The sequence below is a fragment of the Cupressus sempervirens genome, chromosome 2, assembly GCF_028749045.1.
Source record: "Cupressus sempervirens isolate cs-2001-9-10 chromosome 2, ASM2874904v1, whole genome shotgun sequence".
NCBI lineage: Eukaryota > Viridiplantae > Streptophyta > Pinopsida > Cupressales > Cupressaceae > Cupressus > Cupressus sempervirens.
The window spans coordinates 399,140,989-399,167,285 of NC_143119.1; the positions used below are offsets into that span (position 1 = coordinate 399,140,989).

General features: G+C 34.7%; 1 protein-coding gene across 1 annotated transcript in view; it reads left to right on the forward strand.

Moving 5' to 3' along the window:
* LOC149572821 (clathrin adaptor complexes medium subunit family protein) overlaps window positions 1-26,297 on the forward strand; it is a 116,801-nt gene that overhangs the window by 26,302 nt on the left and 64,202 nt on the right. Inside the window, exon 3 of the mRNA XM_089813898.1 lies at window positions 4,927-5,259. Coding sequence (XP_089670024.1) covers window positions 4,927-5,259 — 333 coding nt within the window. The remainder of the gene's footprint in view (window positions 1-4,926; window positions 5,260-26,297) is intronic.

Sequence of the window (26,297 nt, forward strand, 5' to 3'; positions counted from 1 at the left end):
TAATGGTGATAGGACACCTCACTAGGCACTCCACCTCATGTGGATGTCATATGCCACATGAGGCCAAGATGAATGTTATATCCACTCTTGGGCCTAGGGTAGATGGTCTTAAGGGCACCTTATCCACTCGGCTATCTTATCACTTTTGCAGTTGAGCCATCTTAACATTGGTCTGAACAATCCAGTAATTTCATCTACATTTCCATTTCTAACTTAAGATATCTAGTTATGAGTTATGATTATAAATGATCTCTTATCTGTTTGCAGGGTCTCCATCAAAGTGAAAGGTGTAAGATTTGGCCATGAAAGTAACCACCCAAGATCTAGAGGCAATCGGGAAGCACCATAACAAGAGAGAATCAATATGACAAGAACAAATTGTATTCCTATTAATAATGCAATAGAATGGATCAACTAGAATGATTGACTCAATCGGAATCAACTTGATGTGAATATTACATAGGAGACCCTTTGGTTATATAGCCAAGGTGAGTATAAAGGAGTAAATGAGACAATGACAAGTGTTGTTGTCTCATTGCATGATAATCGAGAGACACTTCATCACCTACCCAGGGTGGAATCGCATGTCCACTAAAGGTGGATCAGCCTCCAAAGTGCAACAAAGGTGGGAAGTGATAAAATGATAAGTGCGCTAAAGGTCGAGTGATTAATTGATAAGTACGCTAAAGCTCCTATGTGGTCTCTAGGTAAGATTAAGTAAAGTGTAATTAGGACCTAGGTACAATTAACCAAGGTAAAATGCTTTAACTAGACAAAAACCCCTTGTTAAGTGCAACTTAGGGAGAATATACAAAAGTAACAATGCAAGATGGGTCCCAACTGGTAGACCATGTCAGGTACTCATCTACAAGTGCAAATGCAATCTCTCACAAATGGAGAAAGGGAGGAAGCCATGTAGGAGAAAACTCCCCTCCAAAAGAGAGATGAAAACAAAGAATACTCTCAATGATGTATGACAAGAACAAGACCTCATGTGAGGAAAAAGTCCCTCTATAAGAGAGAAAATGAAAGACCATGAAGCTCCCCCCTCAACGTAGAATCTCGTACAGAGATGGTCCAAGATGACGACTAATGCCTCCTCAATAGGAAGAAAATAGAGTCAGTGCTGCACCAAGAATGTTGAAGTGTGACAAAACTAGGTAACAATGTGGATGCAGAACTGATGATGAATCTCTCACTGCAATATGATGGAGATCAGGCATGGGGACACCTACCTGAGCATCAAATGGGTACTTGCCAATGCCAAATTGGTTTATTCTAAGTACGGATTGTAACCACACACCAAGCTCACAAGATACTTCCTTATCTACTAAGTACATAAGGATTATATTAAATATATTACCAATGACGAAGTACAAAGAACAATGACTCTTCGTATTAGCACATGCAAGAGCATAGTTCAAAATATAGTTATTGATAATATATCACCGAGGACAAAAAATGATATGAGCAAATATTTTGATAAGTTTGGAACTTCTTGGGAACAAAAAATTGCTTAAATTTAATTAGAAATAGAATTTTTTTGCAAAATTCGAGACTTAATGAAATGCATCTAATGAGACAGTAAATGAGTAAACAAACCAAACAAGCTGATGGCTCTTAGCCATAGTTTGCTGGTCTGAACTCTAAATCAAACTAGAAATAGAAAATGTCCTTCAAAAACTATAAGCAAATACAATTGTCAAGTACAATATCAAAATAGTCTACATCTTCCTCTCCCCCTTCCCAATAACTCTAGTAAAAACTCCTGGAATGGGAGGGAGTGTAGCCCTAGAAGTCTGTTGTGTCTGTGGCTGTGGCTGCCCTCCCAACTCTTTCTCTCCTCTTTTCTCCAAATCTGCTGTTGCTTACCAAAAAACTGAATTTTGCCTTTTGCTGGGCTGTCACTGTCCAAATTGCAGGTGTGGGTGCTATTTTATCAACTTATCGCTTTAACTCGAAGATATATTACCGTTAAGTGCCTCAAATATCTGTGATATTTTGCAAACTTTTCTGCAAAATAAGTCTGCAATAAGTATACAAGTTTTATTGCCATCTGCAACTTATCATGATAAGTTGACTTATCTGAGATATCTCGGAGATATTTTGAACTACTTGCAAGAGAATACAACATTGATGCAAAGTTGGGAACTGATAATGATGCCACCAAGAATGTGCTGCAAATGATCGCTGATGATGTCCTCCAATTGGACTGATATGCCAAGAAAACATAGGACTAACTAGCCCCCTTGCCACGGGTTGGAAGACAGATTGTTTTAATAGGTATAAAAATCAGTCTAAGAGACGTAGATCACTATGCAAAAGGCCGAACTAAAGACAAAGTTTGAAAGAAACAACTTCTAATCACGATCGTTGTAAATAGATAGCACAACTGTTAGATGCAGATCAATTCATGCACTTAAAAAAATGTATTTGAAAAGGAGTCCATATGAATTTGAACGAGGCCTCAGAAGTTGCATAAATGGGATTATGCAATTGTATGTAAAATTCCACCATTGAAATTAAAAACTACTTGTACCAATGTCTAGAGCACCAAATTCTAACCCAAATAAAAAAAATGATTGAGAAAAAGAATCTGGATGATTGAAAATTCGTTGTTTGAAAATCACCTATGTAATTATAGTGTTTCAATTGTTGCTGCAAGTCCAAAATTTAAATGGCTATAGATTTAGCCTTTGGTGTTTGGTATGGATGGAATAAAAGTCGACTTCGAGCTTTTTGGACCCCCTTAATGTGATGCCAACCTCTGATTTGCAGCAACAAGCTGCAATTTTACTTTGCAATAGAAAGTCATGAAGAGGACCCCCCAAAATATGCACTCAAATCTCTCAAGAGACCATCCAAATAGCACCCGATAGGCTTTGAACAATGTAAGATTTGGCTATGAAGGTTGCTGCCAAAGATCTAGAGGCAATGGGAAAGAACAATAACAAGAGAGAATTAACATGACAAGAATAAACTGTATTCCTATCAATAATGCAATAAAATGGATCAGCTGGAATGATTCAGTTGGACTTAACTGGAATTGGATATTACATAGGAAACCCCTTGGTTATATAGCCAAGATCAGTAGAAAGGAGTGAATGAGACAAGGACAAGTGTCATTTCATTACATGATAATCAAGAGACACCTTATTACCCACTCAAGATGGAATCACATGTCCACTAGAGGTGGATCATCCTCCAAAGTGTAACAAAGTTGGAGAGTGATAACATGATAAAGTGCACTAAAGGCGAAGTCAACTCATAAAGTGGAATGTGATAACATGATACACCACCTAAAGTGGAAATCTACTCTAACTTAACACATAACAATAATTAATTTCAACAGATAATAATAATAAATAATGTATAATTGAGGCTTCGGCCCATTACCATTAAAAAAAATATTGAATTGTTCATATAAATGCAAAATATTAAGTTTCTCATCGAATGTTCTACAGCTTCTTATCAATCTAAATTCTGGAGACCACATTATTCTTATGAACTAGAATTAAAACCAAGTCTCGCTACACAGGGAGCATAACACTAAATTTTTTAATTATAGCTAAACACGGTGCATAACACTTAATTTTTAAATTATAGCTAAACACGGTGCATAACACTAAATTTTTTAACTATAGCTAGACACAGTGCATAACATTTAATTTGTTCCATTGCGTTGCCTAGATTGACAATCTTCTTGTCAAACAGAGTGGAGCAAAGTTTTCATATCTACAGTATGGATAATCTATTTCGCAACATGGATGTCTATTACGATAATAGATAGTTTCTATTATCTCTGTTTAGTATCTAATGGTTATCTATTGTAATCTACTGTAAATATTAGAATGTTTCTAATATTTAGTTTTCTGTTTCTAGAATAGAATGTTTCTATTCTTTACGATTGTTTCTTGAGGAAACATCGTTCGGTCTCTTGTATAAATTGATCTCTTGATCACTGTTAATAACAAGCAAATATTTTCCAATTACTTCGTAATAATGTCTACCCTTAAGATGACTTACAAATGAAACAAATAAGATAAAATGTCTTTGATATTGAATTAGACCCAAACCTGCAACCGCCGGATTTTTAACCAGAATCTTGAAATTGACATTTTATTTTAGTGATTACAGTAATAAAATATGTATTTTCATGAGCTGTGGGCTCCTCTTTTAAACTAAAGGAGAAGGGGGAAAATAAATTTTTGCAAGTAGTCAATAAGTTTAGTCATATATATTATAATTATACCTAGTGCTTGTTGCTAATAAATTGATTTTATTCCCTCATAGCTCAAGCTTACATTGAAACTTATATCCAATATCTTTGCTAACCTTGAGAATGGATAGACACTGGAAGAGAAATGTTCGTAGATAACAATTAAAAGTTTTCTTTCTTTAGTACTATGGTAAAATCAATTGTTATAATATTTTGGTACTAGATGTGTAAAGCTTTTCTTTCTTGTCGTGGGTTGTAACTGGGATGGGGTAACCATTTTGTTGGGCTAGCTACAATGCTATGTTAAAAAAGCTGTTCCTTTCCTTCCTTTTTTTTTTTATCAGGGTACAACTTTTTTCCCAGTTATTTGCAATTTTCAGTAACTGCTATGCATCTACTCTTGTGTCTTACCAATAAGCCAACACTAAATAACTAGGGGCTTATTTTACTTGTATATCTCATTTTTTGTGGGGAGCTTGTACCCAGGCAGAGATAGATCTTCAAAGTTGCTTGTTGTAACTGCTGATAATCTTCTTCAAAAGAGTTCTTTATGTATATTTGTGATTATTTCTTTTGCATATGCTAAGTTGCCTTTGTTTTTTCATTTAGATTCAAAATCTTTGTACATAAGCCTGGGCCAAATATGTTCTTTTATTTATTTATTCCCAAATAAATAATTTGATTTGGTTGATTGTTTTCTCTAGCAGAGATGGTTCTGTCTGTGGATATGGCATACGCATTGCTTCATCAAGTAAAGGTTCGGATTCATGGGTAGATGATCCCATTACTCGACATATTATTAGTCTTCAAATTGACAGAAACGCAGAAGATGCTCGTGAATATTTTTTGTGGCCTCTAGTTTTGCACATCAAGGGGCAATATCGTATTCTGGTTCTTCCATTAGTAGAACCTGTTCACTTGATGGCATATGTGAGAATATGTCAAAGGTCTGACTGTGGAAATCCCAATGAAGTGAAGGAAAATTGTTCACCTAGTGAAAGTCTATCATCTCTTCTACTCAATCTTCCATGCATCACAGGGTATGGTGAGTTCCCACCCACACCTTTTTATAGCTTTTGATTACTAGTGCACTTATCATGTTTTCTGTTGCAATTGTTTTCGTGCCTTCAGTTCAATAACATTTAAATTTTAAACACTGGTAATTCTGGGTTCTACTTCTAAAGACATGTTGAATCAGAATTGAAAGTTTTAGTCCTATTTGCATCACAGCTAGTTGCATTACAAATTCATATTTTTATTTTAACTTTCTGCTTTGAATTATTATTTTCCTATTTCACTTTCATGACTTGGATAACCTAGTGATTTGATTAACACGGCATGATCAGTTGCAGCAGTAGCTTTGAAATTTGTTGGAATTCTTATTTTTTGATTCAGTGGTCAAATATGTAACTATAAGATGATATAGAATTTGCTGTTCGCTTGCTAATGTTTGAATCGGATTATAATTGGATAATGTGGTACACTCTTAGATTTCTTTTTGTTAATGTGAATGAATTCCTTTCTGAGGTGTGGAGGCGAATCTGGAAAGAGTTTGTTGGGATTGTACATGGAGCCAAGAACTGTAGTGTGTAAGATAAAAAAAATGACATGCTTTTAATTAGAATTCATCTTCTTTGAGTATAAATTGTAGTGGCATTAAATGTTTCTGGGGTTTGTAGCTTTTAAAGTTTTCACTTGTGTGCTTTAGAAAAGGGTTATGCTATGCTCGTCACCAGACATTTACTCTAATACCAACCTTTTCTTTTTTACCACTCCATTAGATAACACTAATTTGTGTAGTTCTCTGGTAGCTTGCAAACGCTCACATGACTCATTTATTTGCATTTTGTTTGACTGACATTCTTACTGAAAAATACTTCTCTATTTCTTTTTGGAAGAAATTCAAGAAAAAGATAAAGAAGGAAGAAAATTTATTTGTTTCTCAGGTTGCAATAGTTTGTTAATGAGTGATAATGGATTAGCTAGATAAAGGTGAATGCTGTCATTAATACATGAACAACTTTGGAAATTCATATTATTGAGATAAACTTTGATGGTGCCTCTAAGATTCTGAAGGTAGCAAAGGCTTAGCAGGACCAGATGATGTTTTTTTGAGGTTGTCCTGGTTTTCTCTTTTAATAACTTTTCTGAACTGTGAGCTCTTCAGTGGGGCCAGGTCATTGTTAAATGAAAAAGTTGGATGGATCTCACATTAAAATGCTATTCTCAAATTATCATTGATTCACCCCAAAAAAATCATAAAATCATTAAGGACTGCTGCTTTATAACTAACGATCTCACCATCAGATCTTATTGTTGTGTGGTGAGGGGCATATATGTTGCTGATTACCTACTAAAGCAATATGTTCTCTTTAATAACCCTTGAGCTCTCTATTAAAAGTAAAGATTTCCTAAGCCTATGTGCAAAAGATAGTCTACCCCCTCATACTTCTCATGGTTTCAATATATTTTAAAGAAAAAAATCATAAAATCATTAAGGACTGCTGCTCTATAACTAACGATCTCACCATCAGATCTTGTTGTTGTGTGGTGAGGGGCATATATGTTGCTGATTACCTACTAAAGCAACATGTTCTCTTTAATAACCCTTGAGCTCTCTATTAAAAGTAAAGATTTCCTAAGCCTATGTGCAAAAGATAGTCTACCCCCTCATACTTCTCATGGTTTCAATATATTTTAAAGAGAAGTTATGATTTCATGGCAACAACTTACATCACATCGACTTTATTAATTATCATTATGTCATCATCAGAGCATTTCAGCGGACTTGGTGGATATTACACTATGCAGAGGATAAAGAGACTAAGTGAAACCAGGAGAATTGAGCTGTTTGGGAAAATATTTAAGTTTTCAAATCTGGAAAGTGGCATCTGTAGTTGATAACTTGATAAGCATATCCTCTATAGGAAAAGGACGCCTCTTGCCATATCTTTACTTTGACATGCTAGAGGCAACAGATCAGTTTTTGTGCCAAGTAGCAGATAAAAGACCGGATTATGGTAGCTGTCAGATGTAGAATTATTTTCCTCGTATAGGAAAATACTGTTGATGGCTTTGGGACTTTGCTTCAAGACATGAAAACTGAAAAGATGGTGGAGTGGCTGGTCGGGCCTATGATTTTCAAGAATGCCAAAATAGCTTTGGCAAAATGGTGAATGTTATACCATTTGATATAATTGTAAATAATAGATCAAAGACCACGTTACCGGTGCGTAGCAATGCATGTTGGCACATGATGCGCCTAGGGTGCCCTATGGATGCACACAAGTTGGGGCCGCGGAAACCTCCAAATGTGCCTAGGAAGCGTTTCTTGAGTGCATTTGAGCGCATCTGGAGGCTTCCATGGGCCCAACGTCTATTTGGATGCTTTTTGGGCTTTGAAAATAACTGAGAACACCTTTTAGCATGTGCTAATTGTTATTTTTTATTCTTTTATTTTTGCTCCTAAATCCTAAAACGGCCCTAAAAGATGCTATTCTTTCTTTATTCTTCTCATTTTGTTTGCAGCTGGACTCTTCTCATTTGGTCTCCATTTTGGCATTTTGAAGGCAAGGTGATTATTTGTGAAGATGATCATTTGTGGGGTGTTAGATAGCTTCCACAAAGGAGTTATACACATCTAAGTTAATCTTTGGATCCCACTCTTGAGTCCTTTTACTGATTTTTTTGAAGATCTTGATGATTTTTTTCAAGTTTGAGAAGAATTTTTACAAGTTTTTTTCCCATTTTTTAAAAACAAATGAAGAAACAAGTTTAGCTATCTATTTTAATATATTTGTATCATTTTTTTGTAGTTGTATGCTTGATGTTCATAGTTTATTTCTAATTTAAATTTTTATATTTCCTTATTAGATTGTATTGTGCAAGATTGACATAGGAAAGGAAATGAAATGGTAGTCAAAGTTCAGTGGTAGGGAAAGGAAATGCTAACTTCAAAATTGACATAGGATCTCCACTATGGAGACATGCCACAAGATTAGCACATGTTTCAGGAGATGGGTCATACTTTGTAAATGTAACGCATGTCATTGTAAACCATTCAATAGCTCATATTCTTGGGTCAAACTTCATTTTATGGGCCCTTCACGTAAAGGAATGGGAATGTACAAATGAAGCAAAGATGGAAAGGGGATGATTGATGCACAATTAGCAGGATTTATAAAAGAACAAGAGGCTGCTGATAAATTGTTTGGAAGATCAAAACAATCTTCTTATCAACCTCCATCTAAAAAGAACAAAATGAAATTGCCCACTAATCCAATTGTATCCTCCGAAGATCCATTCTTGCAAGCACTTGTACCAAGAGAGGAAGAGGAAGAAGTAGAACTTACTGCCCACAAAAGAGGTCCATTGGACACCACATTTGAAATGGAGGCAAGAGAGCTCGCTGATCAAGCCATTACATGTTGTCTCTATGCCAATGACCCTTATTTCAACTTGGCGAGATCTCCATATTGGAAGGAAATGACGATGACCGTCTATAAAGCACAAATTGATTAGACAAGTTTGGGGTATGAAAAGGTGCGTACTGCTCTATTGCAAAAAGAGAAGACTTCTATAAAGAAAGCACTTCAATTAGTTAGAACTTCTTGGAAAAGTTCAGGTATATCTATTGTGTCTAATGGATGGAAAGATACAAGAAACTGACCATTGATTAATCATTAATGTGATTGCAGTGTCCTCCAAAGGGGCAATGTTTTTGAGGGTGGTTGATTGCGAAGGAGAAGTGAAGGATTAACAATTCATTTCTAGAATTATTCATTGATGCCATAGAGATGGTGGGTAGTGAGAATGTGGTCTAGATGGTTATAGATGATGACAAAAATTGTGTGAGTATAGGTGCTTTGGTTGAGAGTCGGTATGACCATATTTTCTGGACAACATGCACTGTACAGTCTCTCAACTTGGTCATGCAACAAATTGGCACCCAAATAGATAGGGTGAAGCAAATATACCAATAGGGAGAGGACATACAAATGTTTGTGACGAACCATCACATGTCACAATCCATATCCAGATCACTCTCCAAGTTGGAGTTTTCTGAAGGTAAATTGTAATTAGCATATTTCATTTGTTTATTTAATTTGAATAAGCTTTATGTTCGTGTTCAATTATCAAATTTTATACAACTTTGCTTAATATTTATTGATATATTGTTAACTTGCTTAGGTTGCTCAGAGTCGATTTGTATCTCATACTATTGTTATGAGACATCTTGTTAAGGTGCAAGGGGCATTGAGCCAAATGGTTATTTCTAGCCAACGGGGTATATGGAAATCTTCGAGTTCAGAGAGAGCCCAAAAGGTTAAGGCTTTGGTCTTGGATGACAGCGGGTGGGCTTGTGTGCAATTTGTATTGGATTTCACCAAGCCTATCATGACTATGCTTTGCTTTGCTGATACACATTCACCTTTCTTGGGGGATGTGTACGATGACATGCACACCATGGTAGATAAGGTAAAACCTTCCATACAAACACATGATAATGACCCCACAAAATGTGAAGCCTTATGCAATAAGGTGGAAGCAATCATTCATCATTGTTGGAAGAATACGACTACACCATTGCATCTCCTTGCATATGCCTTATCTCCAAGGTACTATCCCAAGAAATACTTGCTATGCTAGTTAGATTTGCACCGTAAGCGGATATAAACGTTGCTATTGGGTGGTGCAAAGCATTTGCAAGACTCTTCCAAGATGATGAAATGCACAAAAAGGTGAGGCTAGAATTCAGCTTATTTGCTTTAGGATCAAAACTTACTCGATATGCAATAAAGGACAAAAATGACATTGGAGCTATCACATGGTGGTACATGTATGGTCAACCATACAAGCATGTACAATTCCTTGCAATTAATATCCTCTCACAATTTTTTTGTTTTTGTTTACCAGTTGTATTCTACAATTTAGTGTTTAACATTCTTTAATTTACTTTTCATTTGTATGTTTAATTTTTTGAGCACTAACCAAGTTGGAAGTTCTTTTGTTGCTGAAGGAAATTGGAGTATGTACTCCTATATCCATTCAGTAAAGCGCAACCGGTTGGGCTCAAAGAAAGATGAAGACTTGGTTTACATTCATACCAACTTGTGTCTTGTGTCACCTAAGGAGGATAAATACATGGGTCAACTAAGCTTTGGCATGTAGCACCTGAATGTACAAACTTGGATGCAACATTTTAGGATCTTACTACAATTGCAAATAATGATGATAGCATCATGGCACATGGTGCATCTAGCACAAGTGGAATGGTTTTTGGTTCAAATGATCTTGAACTTGCAGCAGTTGGAGATGATGAGAATGTGGATTTTATTGAGAATTCTTATGATTCAGAATCTGATTAGTGAGTCTTGAGTCTTGAGTCTTGATTGATCAACCTTGACTCATGAACTAAATTTTGATTTTATAATTCCAATTGCATTTGAATCTCAAACATGAGTAATTTACAAATTAGTTATTGAAATCGTTTCAATTTGTATATTTTTGTTTGTGAAGTTTGTAGTTGAACTATCAAATATGAAATATCTTTAATCTTGATCAATAGTGAGGTATTATACTATGAAATGATTTATTTATGTATATTTCTTGCATTTCTTTGCGCGTGCATAGACACATATTATATTTTATTTAATATATTCACGCATCCAACCCCCCTGAGCCCCCCAAAAAAGCAATCATGCATCCGTGCACCTAATCCTTGTACCCACATCCACGTCCACTCTCAAAACAGCAACTTAGATCATAGAAGTAGCACTGTAAAAAAATTGCAAGTAATATTAAAAGTTGGAACCCCTCTTTATCCATATGTCAGTAGAATATATTCTTTTGTACTGGGAGATGTAGCTACATGTAATACCCCCTCTAATAATAAAATTTACTATTAAACCATAATTGATATACCTAATTGTAAAAGCATACTATATATAAATGAAAGCATTAATTAGCTATTAGAAAATAAATTAATATAACATCAATTGCATAATTAAATAATAATATTATTATCCAATTAAATAAAACAAATATGAATGACTAAACAAATATAAAATTTTAAGCAAATATAATACGAAATATAATAATAAACTAATAAACTAAATTTAATAAAAAACTAAAACTAAATAAACCACTATGTAGGTTGTTGACATAATGGAAAGTCACTAGTCGTGACCCTAATGTACAAAACATATAAAAGGGGTTCTATAACTGCATTAGAAATAAAAAAAATTACTGCATGAGACATATATATGAAGGGTACCAAAAAAGAAGAAGAAAGAATTACAATTCCACTAAAAACTACTGAATAAAGACAAGGAACTATGTATAAATGATGGTGGACTAAGATAAGAGTATACAATAAGACAAAAATGAATTCATCCTAGTAAAGTATATAAAATACATCAAATCTTCCTTAAGTGTGTTACAGTAAAAGGAGATTAAGTCAACCAAAAAGTTGAAAGGGGCAAAAGGACAACTTAAGGTAAATATATAAAGGTATATTTTATGTTAATTTTATTTCAATTCATTTATAGATAAAATAGATATTATGATTATGAAATATGTGTGGTTATATATATATATATATATATATATATATATATATATATATCTTTTTATGTAAATATAATCTATTATTAAATACACAATGGTTATGTAATACAAATAGTATATAATTTGACATTAGTTCAAGGCAATAATACTTACGATTATTTATTTTGATAATATTGTTGATTAGTTCAATACACATAAATAATAGATTAAATTCTCATAGTGCCATTGCAAGAAGTGAGATCCTCGTATGAATGGCTATCATGCTAGTGCTAGAGATGAGTGACCCTGTATGAATGGCTAGATGAGAAATAAGTAATATTGAGTTAGTCCATTGGATTGACACCATGGAGATAGGGAATCTTTATCTTGGGGTATGTGAGGCATTAAGGTCTCCATTTGACCATCATGACTAGGATTAATAGACAATCTCCATGTGCCAGAATATTCTAATGATGTCAACATGTGCATATGTGATTGGCCTTGGACAAAGGATGTCTTGTCCGAGAAAAACATAAATGGGAGCACTCCATGAGAAGATGGTGGAATAGCTAAGGGTTAGGAAGCCCAATCTAGAGATGTCATTAAGGTCGGGGTTAAATTAGAGGGTAGAATAGTATAATTAGATTAATTATTATTATTATTATGATTCTAACAATTGGTTTGCAGGCATTACTTACCCCAAGCTAACCCTAATAGTGGGGACATTACACTACATTGTGACGTCAGATGAGAATTGTGTTGGTTGGACCAAAATCATCTCATATCAACTGATACATAGGAATATATACCATACTACCCAACCAACCTATATAATAAGACAAAATCTTGAACAGTTTTATTACAAAAATGATATAGCAATGATTACAAAATATCCATTATGATTTACTAACCATATCTATCACCCTTTTTAGTTAAGATGACATCTCTGCTAACTCGTTTACAACTTAAGCATGAAACCTTGTGAAAGAAGGGAATGGAGAAGATGTCTTTGATGTACTAGCATCTGATTACGGGGAAGGTACAAATGCTGCATTTTCTGATTTTATTTCTTCCTTCACTGGACCATACCTGACCTTTTGAACATGTTCCTTTATCTCCTAATGTGTTTTCAATGGAAAATAGAAAACTAGTCTTGTCTTGCCTAGGCCTCTACAAACTGTAAGTTTAATATTTGTGCAAAACTGTGGTAGCTTGCTTCAATAGTGCTTTGCTGGAAAACTTCAAAAGTCTATTTTGCTGACTTACTTTAATCATGATGGTCTTCTAGAGCCATTGCTTCTAAATGAAATGAGAAACCTTATAATGTGAAAACTTTCAAAGATCCTTCCTGCTGATTATAATCAGAATTAATTTGTAGGCAGAAGTTTATTAGAAAAACTCTTCCCGGGTTGATTTGGGTTGATTTTTATAGATAATTATTTGCCTATGCCATTGATGGAAATTATTTTTAACGTTCTCTAAACTATTAATAGTTTGAGATTCAATAATTGTTGCAATCACTTACACCGTTTTACAATTTTGTAAAATGTTATACGTTAACATTACTTGTCTAGTTGAATTATTTTCTTCAATGATATTTGGTTCAATTGCTCACCTTATTTCCAGAAATTTATAAAAGATACCTGCCCATTCAATAATCATCTTTGATTCTGCTTCTACATGCGGAAAAAAATGACAAGCCATTGTATGCTGAAAACTTCGAGACTCTTCCCGGATTAAATTACTCCAAATTAATTGTAGGCTGAAATTCATTAGGAAAATACTGCCCGGGATTATTTTTTAGAGAATTGTTTGCCTCTCCCCCGGATTGAATTCATTCATGCAAGTCCACATACTATTAATCTGAGCTATGATAACTGCTAGAACTACTTCAACTATTTTTTTTAATGCTGTGCTGACATTGTTAATATATACCTATTTTTTTCAATAATTTTTTTGGTTTGTTTGTGGTGCTTATTTCCTGAAATTGGTAGAAGATTCCTGCATATTGAAACTTTAAAAATCGGAACAGAGTGTATTAATAATACACACACTTAAGTAGAGTTTACACATGCTGAAAATATGGTGAACTAAATAGCAATGTTGTCTAAATAAAGAGATCTAAAAATAGACCAAATTAAGAAAACTAAAAATAAGCCTAAATGACCATTAACTAAGCTTCTAGAATAATGAGCTAAATAGACCAAGAACCTAGGACGCTAAAACTAATCTTGTACCCTCCCTTAATGGTCATTCTATCAACGAGCTTGCAAAAGACTATACATGTGGTCATAAACCCTTCAAAACATTCTGCTGCTATTGAAACCCTCCTTGGACCTGCAGAATGTCAATGACCAAGAGTAGCCAAAAAAAACAGAGAAGGCTGTCCCCTACTTCAGATTGCCCTGTAATTAGAGACAAGAGAGTGCGACTCACTCTACCACTGAGATGAGTGTTTGACTAACCCTTTCAGATTCTGCGAAACCTCTGACTAGAAATCATTCACGAAATGTCCAACCTGATGTTGGATAACAAAACTACCCTTCCCTGTACACAAAGACACACTGAGAACAGGTGACACAATTTTGAGGAAAATCAGAAAGCCCTTCAAACTACTGCAAATAAGCAGGATACCCCAAAACAGATTGCGAGATACTTCAATTTGAAGTTTAGAAAGCGATGTTTTTCAGATAAAAATAGGAACAACCGTAAAGTATAAAACCCTGACATAAAGTCCCTTTCTAACTTTATGAATGACATAAACTAGAAATGATATTTGAGGAGAAACAACAACCAAAATCAAACAGATAGCTAGTAGAGAATCCGAGACATAGATTGGCATACACAATATCATTTTAAGGAAAAATGGTAAAGGCTATCCAGAACTGGAGAACCATCCCGAACTACAGAAACCTTGACTAGGGCATACAGGACTGAGGCCTTGATTTTTGAGGAAAAAAACCTAAACCCTCCACATAGTTTTTTTTCAAGGAGAAAAATTTATTAAAATACCCACCCATAAAATTTAAAGGGAAAAATTGAAAAAAACACATCACGAGGAAAAAATAAATTAAAACTTAACAAAATATATTTTTAGGAAATAATATTGAACCCAACTGAATATTTTCAGGAAAAAATATAGAACCCAACTGGATATTTTATAGGAAAAATTATTCAAACCGCAAAAGCTAGAGAAAATCATTGAAACCTGATGGTGAAAAACCAAATAGCTGTTGGGGAAAAAATTACTAAGACCTTCCAGAATTTTTTTAAGGGAAAAGATTATGTAAAACCCCAATTTTTTTAAAGGATAAAATGTTATTAAAAACCTCAGAATTTGTTTAAGGATAAAAAATTATGAAAAACCAACGATAATGTTTTATGGGAGAAAATTATAAACCCCAGAAATCCACAACCTGAAATCTAATTTTCATATTTAGTGTTTTATGCCAAAAAAAATCCGTGAAAACCATAAAAATGGCCACCACCAAATAAATAACCTGCAGAAACAATCATTTATTATTATTATAAAAACCAAGTTTAAAAAGGGGCTCCATTGCAGCCAACAACTCTGCAGGAAATAGCGAGCTTTCAAATTGTACTAGATCATGTGCTGACACCAGAGATTGAAAGGAATCTTGGCAAAAATCTGAAAAGGAATTTTTTGACATCAGCACTGTTATTAATACCTTTCTTTGTGTCTCACTGGCAAGAAGAAATAAGCACTGCACTACAGTCATAAATAGGTCCATTACAAGAGAGAGCTATGTCAGTTAAAGAATCCATCACAGCTAGATCCTGATTGCAATATTGCTGATTACTCTGCTCAGGGGATGTGTGATCTAAGCCCTTTTGTTCACTACATTCCAAATTTTCCGAATTTCCATCATGTGCATGAACATATCTAACTGAACAATTCCCAAACTATGGTTTGATTCCTTGCCAAGATGAGGCGAAGGTGATGAAACAATGCTAGATTCCATTAGAGGGAAACCAAATGACTTTATACCTCCTTGTAGCTGATCTATCATAGCTGGTTCTATGATCTCAATGACAGTATCTTCTTCAGTCTTCATTTGCTTTTCCTTTGGAAGCACATGAGTGCACTCAACAACATCACTGGCTGAAATATTCCCAGCAGATATTTACCCGGTTGTTTCCTCAGAATAATATTCATAACTTAAACATAGGCAGAAGTATTACGGAACAACAATAGAAACCAGTAGATTTTCAAAAAAATACCTTAAAACAGGTTATTGTATTATACAACAGCAATACAATAACTATTATTCAGAGTCCAATCTTAAACACAGTTTTACAGTCGGATTGGAATGCTAAGAGAAGAACCTACAAGTGCATAGGAGACACCTGAAGTGATCTCTCCACGGACAATGGGTTTGTGTCCAGTATCTGCTGGCACGAGGGGCTGCATCCTCACATTAGCTGAAAGCTGAAACTTTTGAATAACTTTCGCAAGAGAGAAACTGAAGTCTGAATCATAAAACCAAGCATGCCTGATTGAATGAGCCTCTCTCCTTTTAATCCACAAAGTTGTGACTCTTCGGATCCCCTCCTGGCTTTTCGTCTTATCCCTCCTTGTCCTTTTAGCCCACCTTATAATATTAAATTGCCCCTTTTTGTTCATGCTCTCATAGATAATTTTAATATTATATGAATAAGTCTTTAAATCTTCTAATGTCCCAAAAGGGGACATTACACGGGCTCCATAAGAAACATTAAGGAACTCATTATGCAAAACCTCAACTACTTATTTTTCTTCTTGAAGGGCAAACTCATCAATGGTAGGTGCATAGATGTCATCAGAATCATTATCGACATTCTCAAACTCCTCACTTGTAGCTTTTCTATCCTCTTCCTAAGCAAAAAGATCAAAAGCTATCATTTGATACTCTCTCTTTGCATACTTAGTCTTGTAGCATATTCTCGGATGGTGGCTCATGAAACTATTGAAAGGAAATCCGCTGATAATTTGAGGAAGTGTATCCTATTCCTCAAACATGCTAAGTATTTCTTCCCTGTTTTTCTGCTCATATGAACTCATTATTAATTTCTGAATTGCTGAAAGCACAAGATGGCAGTATAATATGTGCTTAGACACCATTGTAATATCCCACCCCCAAATTGGAAATAGAGCTTCTGATTTTGATTTTTTTGGTTTTAGCTACTTCGCTGATTTTTATTTCTTTTTGATTGCAATATAAATGCTAAAGAATATACACCTAAAAATGATATGAATTCATGATTCCAAACACACATCAAACTTCAACTTAACATCCTAATTTGATTTCATTTCAAGGAATCCAATAGCAAACAAAAACATCAGCTTTAACCTACAATACAAATTCTGGAAATGATGAATTAAGGGTTTATTTGTGATGGTTGAAATCTGAACATATCCTATCTTCAATGCCCAACAGGAAGAATGGATAATTTGCCGATTGAAGGTAATCCTGTTGTAACTATTAAATCTGAATTCCTCTGCAGAATTTATCGTGATTTGGAAACTGATGCTCTAAAGACCTTGTACTCGACATTTTAGACAACTGCCATTTCCTGATAATGGAGTGGCCAGCTAATTAAGAACTGGTATGGCCGTGTTGTGCAAAAAATTACAGATCTGAATTATAATTCTGATGATATCTATAAATCCTCTGCTAAATTCATGACATGAGTCTGAAAATAGTAATCTGCCTGTAGCTTGTAATTCAGTTACCTATATGATAGTTGGATGGTTGCCCTGGGATGATCTCTGATACCTGCAAGCCCTCCAAACTCTGAGAGATTTCTTTCCCAAAGGTTGCAATCATTGCTGAAAACTTAGTTACCAATTCGGATGCAGATCTGGAAGCGGATGCAGGAAGCGGGTGTGTAATTTTTTTGAGGGATGCAGTGCAGTTGCGTGTGTCTATATATATATATACAGTTATACTATGTATATGCAAAGAAATGAAATAAATATACAAAATTAAAACATTTGATGGCTTGTAACTTCATCAATACTGTAACAACCCCAGTCTTAAATAGTAACTATCATATCATTGAACACAGTTATTTTCATATGCATGAGCATGAAAAGGCAGTTACAACAGCTACTTTACGTATTCAGATGAGAGAGAATCAATGGCTATAATAGAATAACTGAATCCTAAACAACTGAAAGGAAAATAACTGATTTAACGATATTAATCATCTAAACATATATTCGACTGAAATTGCAAATTCATAAAAGTAAAATACCTATTAATAGAAAACGATTGAATGCAGATCATATCTCTGTTTTGTTCAAGTCTTGGCATCTTGTGGAGAGGAGAAGCACTGTCAGGGGCTTAACCTCCCAACCACAGACCCTTAAGTATCCCCACACAATCTCAACTGAGAAGGGCCTTCCCTACTTGGGATTAGGCATGGCACACTTGGTCCTACCACTGAGCACCCACGTATTAGAGTCTCATTCCAAAACTGGCTTCACAACAAGAATCATACCCTTAGACCACCGTGAGTTGACTCAGCTTGTTAAGTTACTTGTATTTAATATTTGTTTATTAGTTACTGATTTCTTTCTCTTAACATGTAGGGATAACCTGTGGTTCAATGATTATTAGTACACACTTGTCGTCGCGACCTTGCTAGTCTTCCTTGATGAATTCCTTGGGTGTCTGTTTGAGCATATTTGCAAACTTAGGCAAAAGTGAAATAAATAGTTCATTTAAGAGCTAGTCTCTATCTATGATATCGTTGCCTTATTTACTTCCAAGCTAAGATCTGTGAGCCTCTTATATCAATTTGTAAAGAATAAAAATAATCAGAAGTATTGCATGATTTGGCTGGAATATAACTTCCTTGAATGCAAAAATTGGACCCTAAGCAATTGCTGGTAGATGTAAAGCCAGGATTGCAAACATAGAGCAGAGAAATATTTGGTACAGCCTCCAATGTTACTCACGACACTTGTGTTTGTGACCTCCAACAAGAATGTCGGACGTGGTATGGAAGGATATGTGCAAGAGATTTCATGGTGAATTGATCACACAACAATGATGCATAGTTCAATAATCAAGGCAAATGGAATTGCAACTATATTGCTATTGTGAGGTAGTATGAAAGAAATCATAGGCAATATGTGATTGTGAAACAATATGAATTGAATGCAGGCAGGATGCGAGTATGAAATTGTGATATCTCTGTTCTGATTTTTGGAATGCTTCTCCTTAGGAACCATTGAACAAATAAATTTTGTCTTACTTGGTTGCATACTCGGTTACGAGCAAGAAAGTAAAAGGTGGCAAAGAGTTACAAACAAGGAGCCATCGACAACACACGTGGCAATATTATAAAATGTAAAATGACCACCAAAGAAGATATAAGGGCCCGATGAAAGAATATAAGAAATATGGCTGCACACCATTGCTAAGGTTGGGAACTAATAATAATAATAGCTTTATAAGACGTTGACATAAGGATGAAAATAATAATTTTACTCTTTATATTTTATTATAATAATACCCTACTATATTTACATATATTACAATTGTTCCTAGATCGTTTCTTGCTCAAGTGGATACTTTTATTATTTTATTAAAGGTGTTGACCCAGTTAGCTCATGATGAAATTTTGGTATACCTTTGCTTGACCTAGTCAATTTTCTTTGGCCATGGTGGTTTAGGACCCATGCCCAATTTCCTTTTTGGCAATGCTTCCCCCCCTTCTTTGTGCTCCAGCAAGAAAAGAGTTTACCATGGTAATAACATATTTTTTATCATTTTACGAAGTCAAAATTTCATAGCATATAATCAAATTAGCCAACTATTTCCAACTCATATATCATCATAACGTTTAACCATTATTCCAATTTCCCATAAAATCATAACATTATAACCAACACTTCATTTTCACATGAAACCATAACGAATAACCAATTTAACCAATCACCCAACTTTGCATGAAGCTTCAACGATTATAAAGGAGCATTTGTAATTAAGCCAAAAATTGGGATGTAACATATCCTCCCCTTGTGTTTTTTTGTGCTCGATGAACTTTGCAATTTCAAACACTAAAAAGAATATTCAAAATACAAGATATATATATATATATATATCCTCCCCCTTGTGTTTCATTGTCCTCGATGAACTCTGCAATTTTAAACAGTATAAGAATATTCAAAATACAAGATATATATAGATCCTACCCCTTGTGTTTCATCGTCCTCGATGAACTTTGTAATTTTAAACAGTATAAGAATATTCAAAATACAAGATATATATATATATATATATATATATATATACACACACATCATGAAATCATCTCATTCTATTCACAATCTGAGCTATGATCAGATCAAAGTCCATCATCCCCTTATCTCAATGCTTTTAGAGAGAAAAAATGCTTATACAATACCGTAAAATCAAAAGCAAACACACATATGTGTGTTTTCTTTACTATACCTGTGCTTCCTTCACCATGCTATAGCATCACTTTGAATTGATCACGTTTTAGGATATTCCATTTGATGTTCCTGTTTCACTCATCTAGACACTTACAATGTTTTTAGTTCATTTCTCATACCAATAGCTTGTGTAAGAGAATTTTCAATGTTCAATATTCAAGAGTAAGATAATCCTTCAAAAACTCGCAATTCCTTAACTATCATGCTTTAGATCATAACTTGATCACAAGTAACTAAATTGCTCATACATACCATCTAGTATGTGGCACACATTAAATGAGTAGAGCATCCTTGTAGGCTCACAAATCACTTGTAATGGTTAGTGGATATTTCAATAGAATTATTTTTTAAAGTCAATTTATGATAGAAATATATTCGATCTCTATGACAATATGAGTCTTACAATTCTTTCATCTTGATATGATTAAGCATTCACATTTCATCAATGTGAACATGAGCATCCCAATACATCATGATACTTCATATGGAATTAGTATAGCATTTGTATTATGCAATCTATAAAAATGCATCCAAAAAAAATATAACCATAATATACTATGAAAGATCATAAATTCATAATACGCCCAAACAAGACCACCAAGGTTGTAATAAACATGGTAGCACACTATTTGTATCCCAGTCTCCTAAGCCATTGGACTACACTTCCACATGCAAATCTTGAGATAAGAGTGTGACCTAAACGCTTGTATGATCTTTCCACAAAACGTTCCAACTGGGGCTCAGACCTTGGGCCTGATCTATCCACAAAACTTACATTTCTTTGGTATTCTACTTATAGAAATCGTAACCATAGGGTGGTTGGCTTCCCTTTCTTATTCACATTCAAGTTCATAATAATATGCTTCAAACAAGTTTAATGCAATGTCTCCAATCCATGCACCTATGTGCATACTAATTTAGTTTGATCATTTTATAACAATAGGAACATAATTCATATGTTTAGATGCAAGTAAAAAAATATTTGTATGTTCTTCGCAATCTACTCCCTTAACATTCAATTAAGTTCCATATTGAAAAACATTATCTTTTAAGCTGAAATTTTCTTAACACAACTTCTTTAGATCATAAATTGATCATAGGTATCTGAAGCAAGTTAGTCATATATGCCATCTAACATAGCGTTGTTGTCGGTTAGGTAGATCATCTAGGCATGCTCGCCAATCACCTATAAAGATTTGGGAATCCACTTTTCCCATTCATGTGACCTAGACTTTCATGCCTATCTCGTCATCATAATGCTTCAAAAGAAAAAATTATGATAAATAAGCATTGATAGTTTCAAACAAAATTTATAATAAATAAGCATTGATAGTTTCATTTATGCAAGTATGCTCACTCCATGCAGGAGCACAAAAATCTGATGTATGGCCTTCTCGCCATTTAATCATCACTAGAAGAGTAACTAACTTTACATCACATAACTAGCAACATATAGACACCCCTAGCAACTTAAAGATCAAAAGAAATCTCAAAATCACGGTTCACAATTTTCAATTCAAGTCCAAAAATGGATAACTAAATCTTAACTACCTTTTCATATGAACAGGAATGAAATTTCATAAAGTATGATGCTGAAACTGAGATAAACATGCGACTAGAAGAAATAACTAGTTATTAACAAGGTTTCAATCACATTGCATCAAGGAAGTAGAAACTGGTTTGTATTGTGCAAGTCTAGGCATCTAGACATAGTGTAATCATCACTCATTTTCTACTAAGAATGGCCCTCCCTACCCAGGATACGACACGTGTACACCATCTTGTCTTGCCACTTGAGCATCTTGGTGTTTGAGTGTTGGCTAGGCAGCCAACTAGGCTATGGATAACTTCCATCAACCTATCTACCAACTACAAGCAACCCTGACCTCTAGTGATCACAACAGGAATTGTGCCACTGAACCTACCTTGGCCAGGGATTTCCAATGGACGCCATGTACACGATCACCCACCGCTTAACTTGACAGAGAAACTATATTCCAATTATGATATTTTTCATAGTTTTGATTCATCTTTCTTATTTTTGTAGGTTTATCCATCCGTCCAGTTCAGATGGAGTACACCACTCATCTTAGCCCTTCTTGGCCATCTTGGATGATTTTCCAACTTACATTATAAAATATTCAGTTACACAAAGTAAATACTCACCTTGTCTCATTCAACATTATATTTTTAGCTTCCCTGAAATAGTGCTGGGCCCAAGGTTCAGTGTCTAACCCAGAGCTTTGATACCATACGTTACAACCTGTTTTCCCCAATCTTAAATAACAACTATCATATCATTGAACACAATTACTTTTCATATTAATGAGCATGAGAAGGCAGTTACAACTACTTTACATATTCAGATGAAAGAGAATCACCAACTACAATAGAATAATTGAATCCTAAACAATTGAAAGGAAAATAATTGATTAATCAATATTGATCAGCTAAACGTATCTTTGATTGAAATTGCAAACCATAAAAGTAAAATACCTGTTAATAGAACATGACTGAATGCAGATCATATCTTCAGTAAGAATGCCGAATGCAGTATGGCGATATATGCAAGAGATTTCATGGTGAATTGATCGCACAACAATGATGCATATTTCAATAATCAAGGCAAATGGAATTGCAACCATATGCTACAGTGAAGTGGTATGAAAGAAATCACAAGCAATATGTGATTGTGAAACAATATGAATTAAATGTGGACAATATGCGAGTATGCAATTACGATATATTTGTTATGATTTTTGGAATGCTTCTCCTTAGGAACCATCACACAAATAAAGTCTTTGTCTTACTCAGTTGCATGCTTGGTTACGAGCAAGAAAGTAAAAGGTGGCAAAGACTTAGAAACAATGAGTCATCGACAACACATGTGGCAATATTATAAAATTTAAAATGGCCACAGAAGAAGATATAAGGGCCTGATGAAAGAATATAAGAAATATGGCTGCTCATGAAATAATATTAAAAGCATTACCAAGGTTGGAAAAATATTAATAATAGCTTCATAAGACGTTGACATAAGGATGAAAATAATAATTTTACTCTTTATATTTTATTATAATGATACAGTATACCCCTACTATATTTACATATATTACCATTGTTCTTAGATTGTTTCTTGCTCAAGTAAATACTTGTATTATTTTATTAAAGTGTTGACCTGGTTAGCTCATGGTAATTGTTTGGTCCCTTTCGAGTTACCTAGCGAGATAGTAGGGGTGAGAGAGGAATGAGATGAAGGGTAGTTTGAAGGGAACGTCCGGGTGGGGTGGTTTTAATCATTACTCCAAATAATGCCCTACTATAGAGAAGATGCCCTGAAACTTCGTAGTTTCATTGAGTATACGCCATGCCTATATAATAGAAGGTCCCTTACAATAACTTGCGGCCAACAAATGGGGTTTGTGAAAGTTCGCCCATGGGGTTAGGGGCGGGCGGCTAGCCAAAGAAAAAAGGCATACTCTTGCTTAACCAGTCCATTTTCCTCGGCCATGGTGGTTTAGGACCCATTGACAAGTGGTGCCCTCATGCCCAATTCCTTTTTTGGCAATGTTTCCCCCCTTCTTCGCGCTCCTACAAGAAAAGAGTTTACCATAGTAATAACATATTTGTCGTCATTTTGTGAAGTCAAATTTATCATAGCATATAATCATATTAGCCAACCATTTCCAAATCATATATCATCATAGGGATTAACCAATATTCCAATTTTCCATGAAATCATAACGAACAACCAACACTTCATTTTCACATGAAATCATAATGAACAACCAATGCTTCATTTTCACATGAAATCATGACGAATAACTAATTTAACTAATCACTCAACTTCGCATGAAGCTTCAATGGTTATAAAGGAACATTTATAATTTAGCCAAAAATTGGAATGTAACAAATACATATTCACATACTCAATAAGATTATAAACCATATGAATGATATCATATACGTCTATGTTAACAATTCCAGTGCAAATTAGAAAATCATTACAATTACAAAACCAAAATATAGTTCATTTTTCAATGTTTATCAATCTGAATCTGAATCATATGGATCCACAAAAAATTCCTCATCATCTCCAACTCCTTCAACTGCTGCAAGTTTAAAATAATTTGAACCGAAAGCGGTTCCACTTGCATTAGATACACCATGTGTCATGATGTTATCAGCATCATCATACGTGATTGTAGTAAGATGTTAAATAGTTGCATCCAAGTTTGTACACTCAGGTTCTACATCCTGAAGCTTGGCTGCTCCTTCCTTGTAGTGATCTTCTTTACATGACAAAAGATGCAAGTTGGTATGAATAGAAACCAGATCTTTAGCTTTTCTAGAGCTCAACTGTTTACACTTCATCGAGTGGATAAAGGAGTATGTACTCCAATGCCATTCAACAATAGAAGAATTTGCAACCTAGACAATGTTCACAATTATAAAATTAATTAGTAAGGTAAAACATAAAAATGAAAACCAATTTGAAGAATTGTAGAATGCATGTGGTAAACGAAAAAGGTAAAAACAAATAAAACTTACTTGTGAGAGGGTTTTGATGGTGAGAGGTTGTAGATGCTTAAATAGTTGACCATAGAGGTACCACCATGTAATAGCTCCCATGTCACATGGTCCTTTATTGCAGAGGACCAAGTCTTGCTCCCAAAGCAAATAACCCAAATTCAGTCTTAACTTTTTTGTGAGTCTCATCATCTAGGAAGAGTCTTGCAAAAGCTTTGTAGCACCCACTAACTTCATCCGCAGATGGTGTTATTCTATTTGGCTTACCAAGTACTTCCTTGCTATAGTACCTTGGAGATAAGGCATATGTAAGGAGGTGTAATGGTGTAGTCATCTTTTCCCAACGATGATGAATGATTGATTCAAGTTGATTGCATAAGGTTTCACATTTTATGGGGCCATCCTCATGTGCTTATATAGAAAGTTTTACCCTCTACCATTGTGTCCATGCCATCATAGACATCCCTCAAACAAGGCTGATTTGAATTAGCGAAGCAGAGCATAGTCATGATAGAGTCCGTGAAATCTAATACAAATTGCACACAAGCTCACCAACTATCGTCCAAGATCAATGCCTTGACCTTTTGTTCCCTCTTTGAATTCAAAGCCTTCCATATACCCCACTGGCTAGAAATAACCATTTGCTTAGTGCACCTTGCACCTTGACAGGTCATCTCATAACAATAGTATGAGATGCAAATCAAGTTTCAACCACCTAAATAAGTTAATCAAAACAATATGTCAATAAATATTAAGAAAAGTTATATACAATTTGAATCTTGATAATTGAACATGACAAAAACTATATTTAAATATTACCTTTAGAAACTCCAAATTGGAGAATGATCTGAGAATGGATTGTGACATGTAGTGGTTCATCACAAACATTAATATCTCCTCTCCTTGGTATGTTTGCTTCACCCAATCTATTTGGGTGCCAATTTGTTGCATGACTAAGTTTAGGGAATGTATGGTTCATGGTTAAAAAAAAATATGGTCATACTGGCCCTCAACCAAAGCATCTGCATCCCTGCAATTTTTGGCATTATCTGTAATCACTTGAACTACATTCTCACTATCCACCATCTCTATTGCGTCAATGAGAATTTTGGAAATGAATTGTGAATCTTTCGCTTCCCCTTCACGATCAACTTCCTTAAAAAACATTGCCCCTTTGGGTGACACTGCCATCACATTAATCAATGGTTGGTTTCTCGTATCTTTCCATCCATTCGAAACAATAGAAACACTCAAAGTTTTCCATGAATTTCTAATTGGTTGAATGGCGCTCTACACAAATCCCCTCTATTTGCAATAAAGTGGTACGTACCTTTTCATACTCAAGACTTGTGTAATCAACCGGTGCTTTATTTATGGCTGCCACCATTTCCTTCCAATATGGTGCTCCTACCAAACTGAAAGGAAGACCGTTGGCATAGAGACCGTTGGCATTGAAACCAAGCCTCTTGCCTCCATTTTAAATGCGGTGTCCAATGGACTTTTTTTGCGGGCAATAGTTTCCACTTCTTCCTC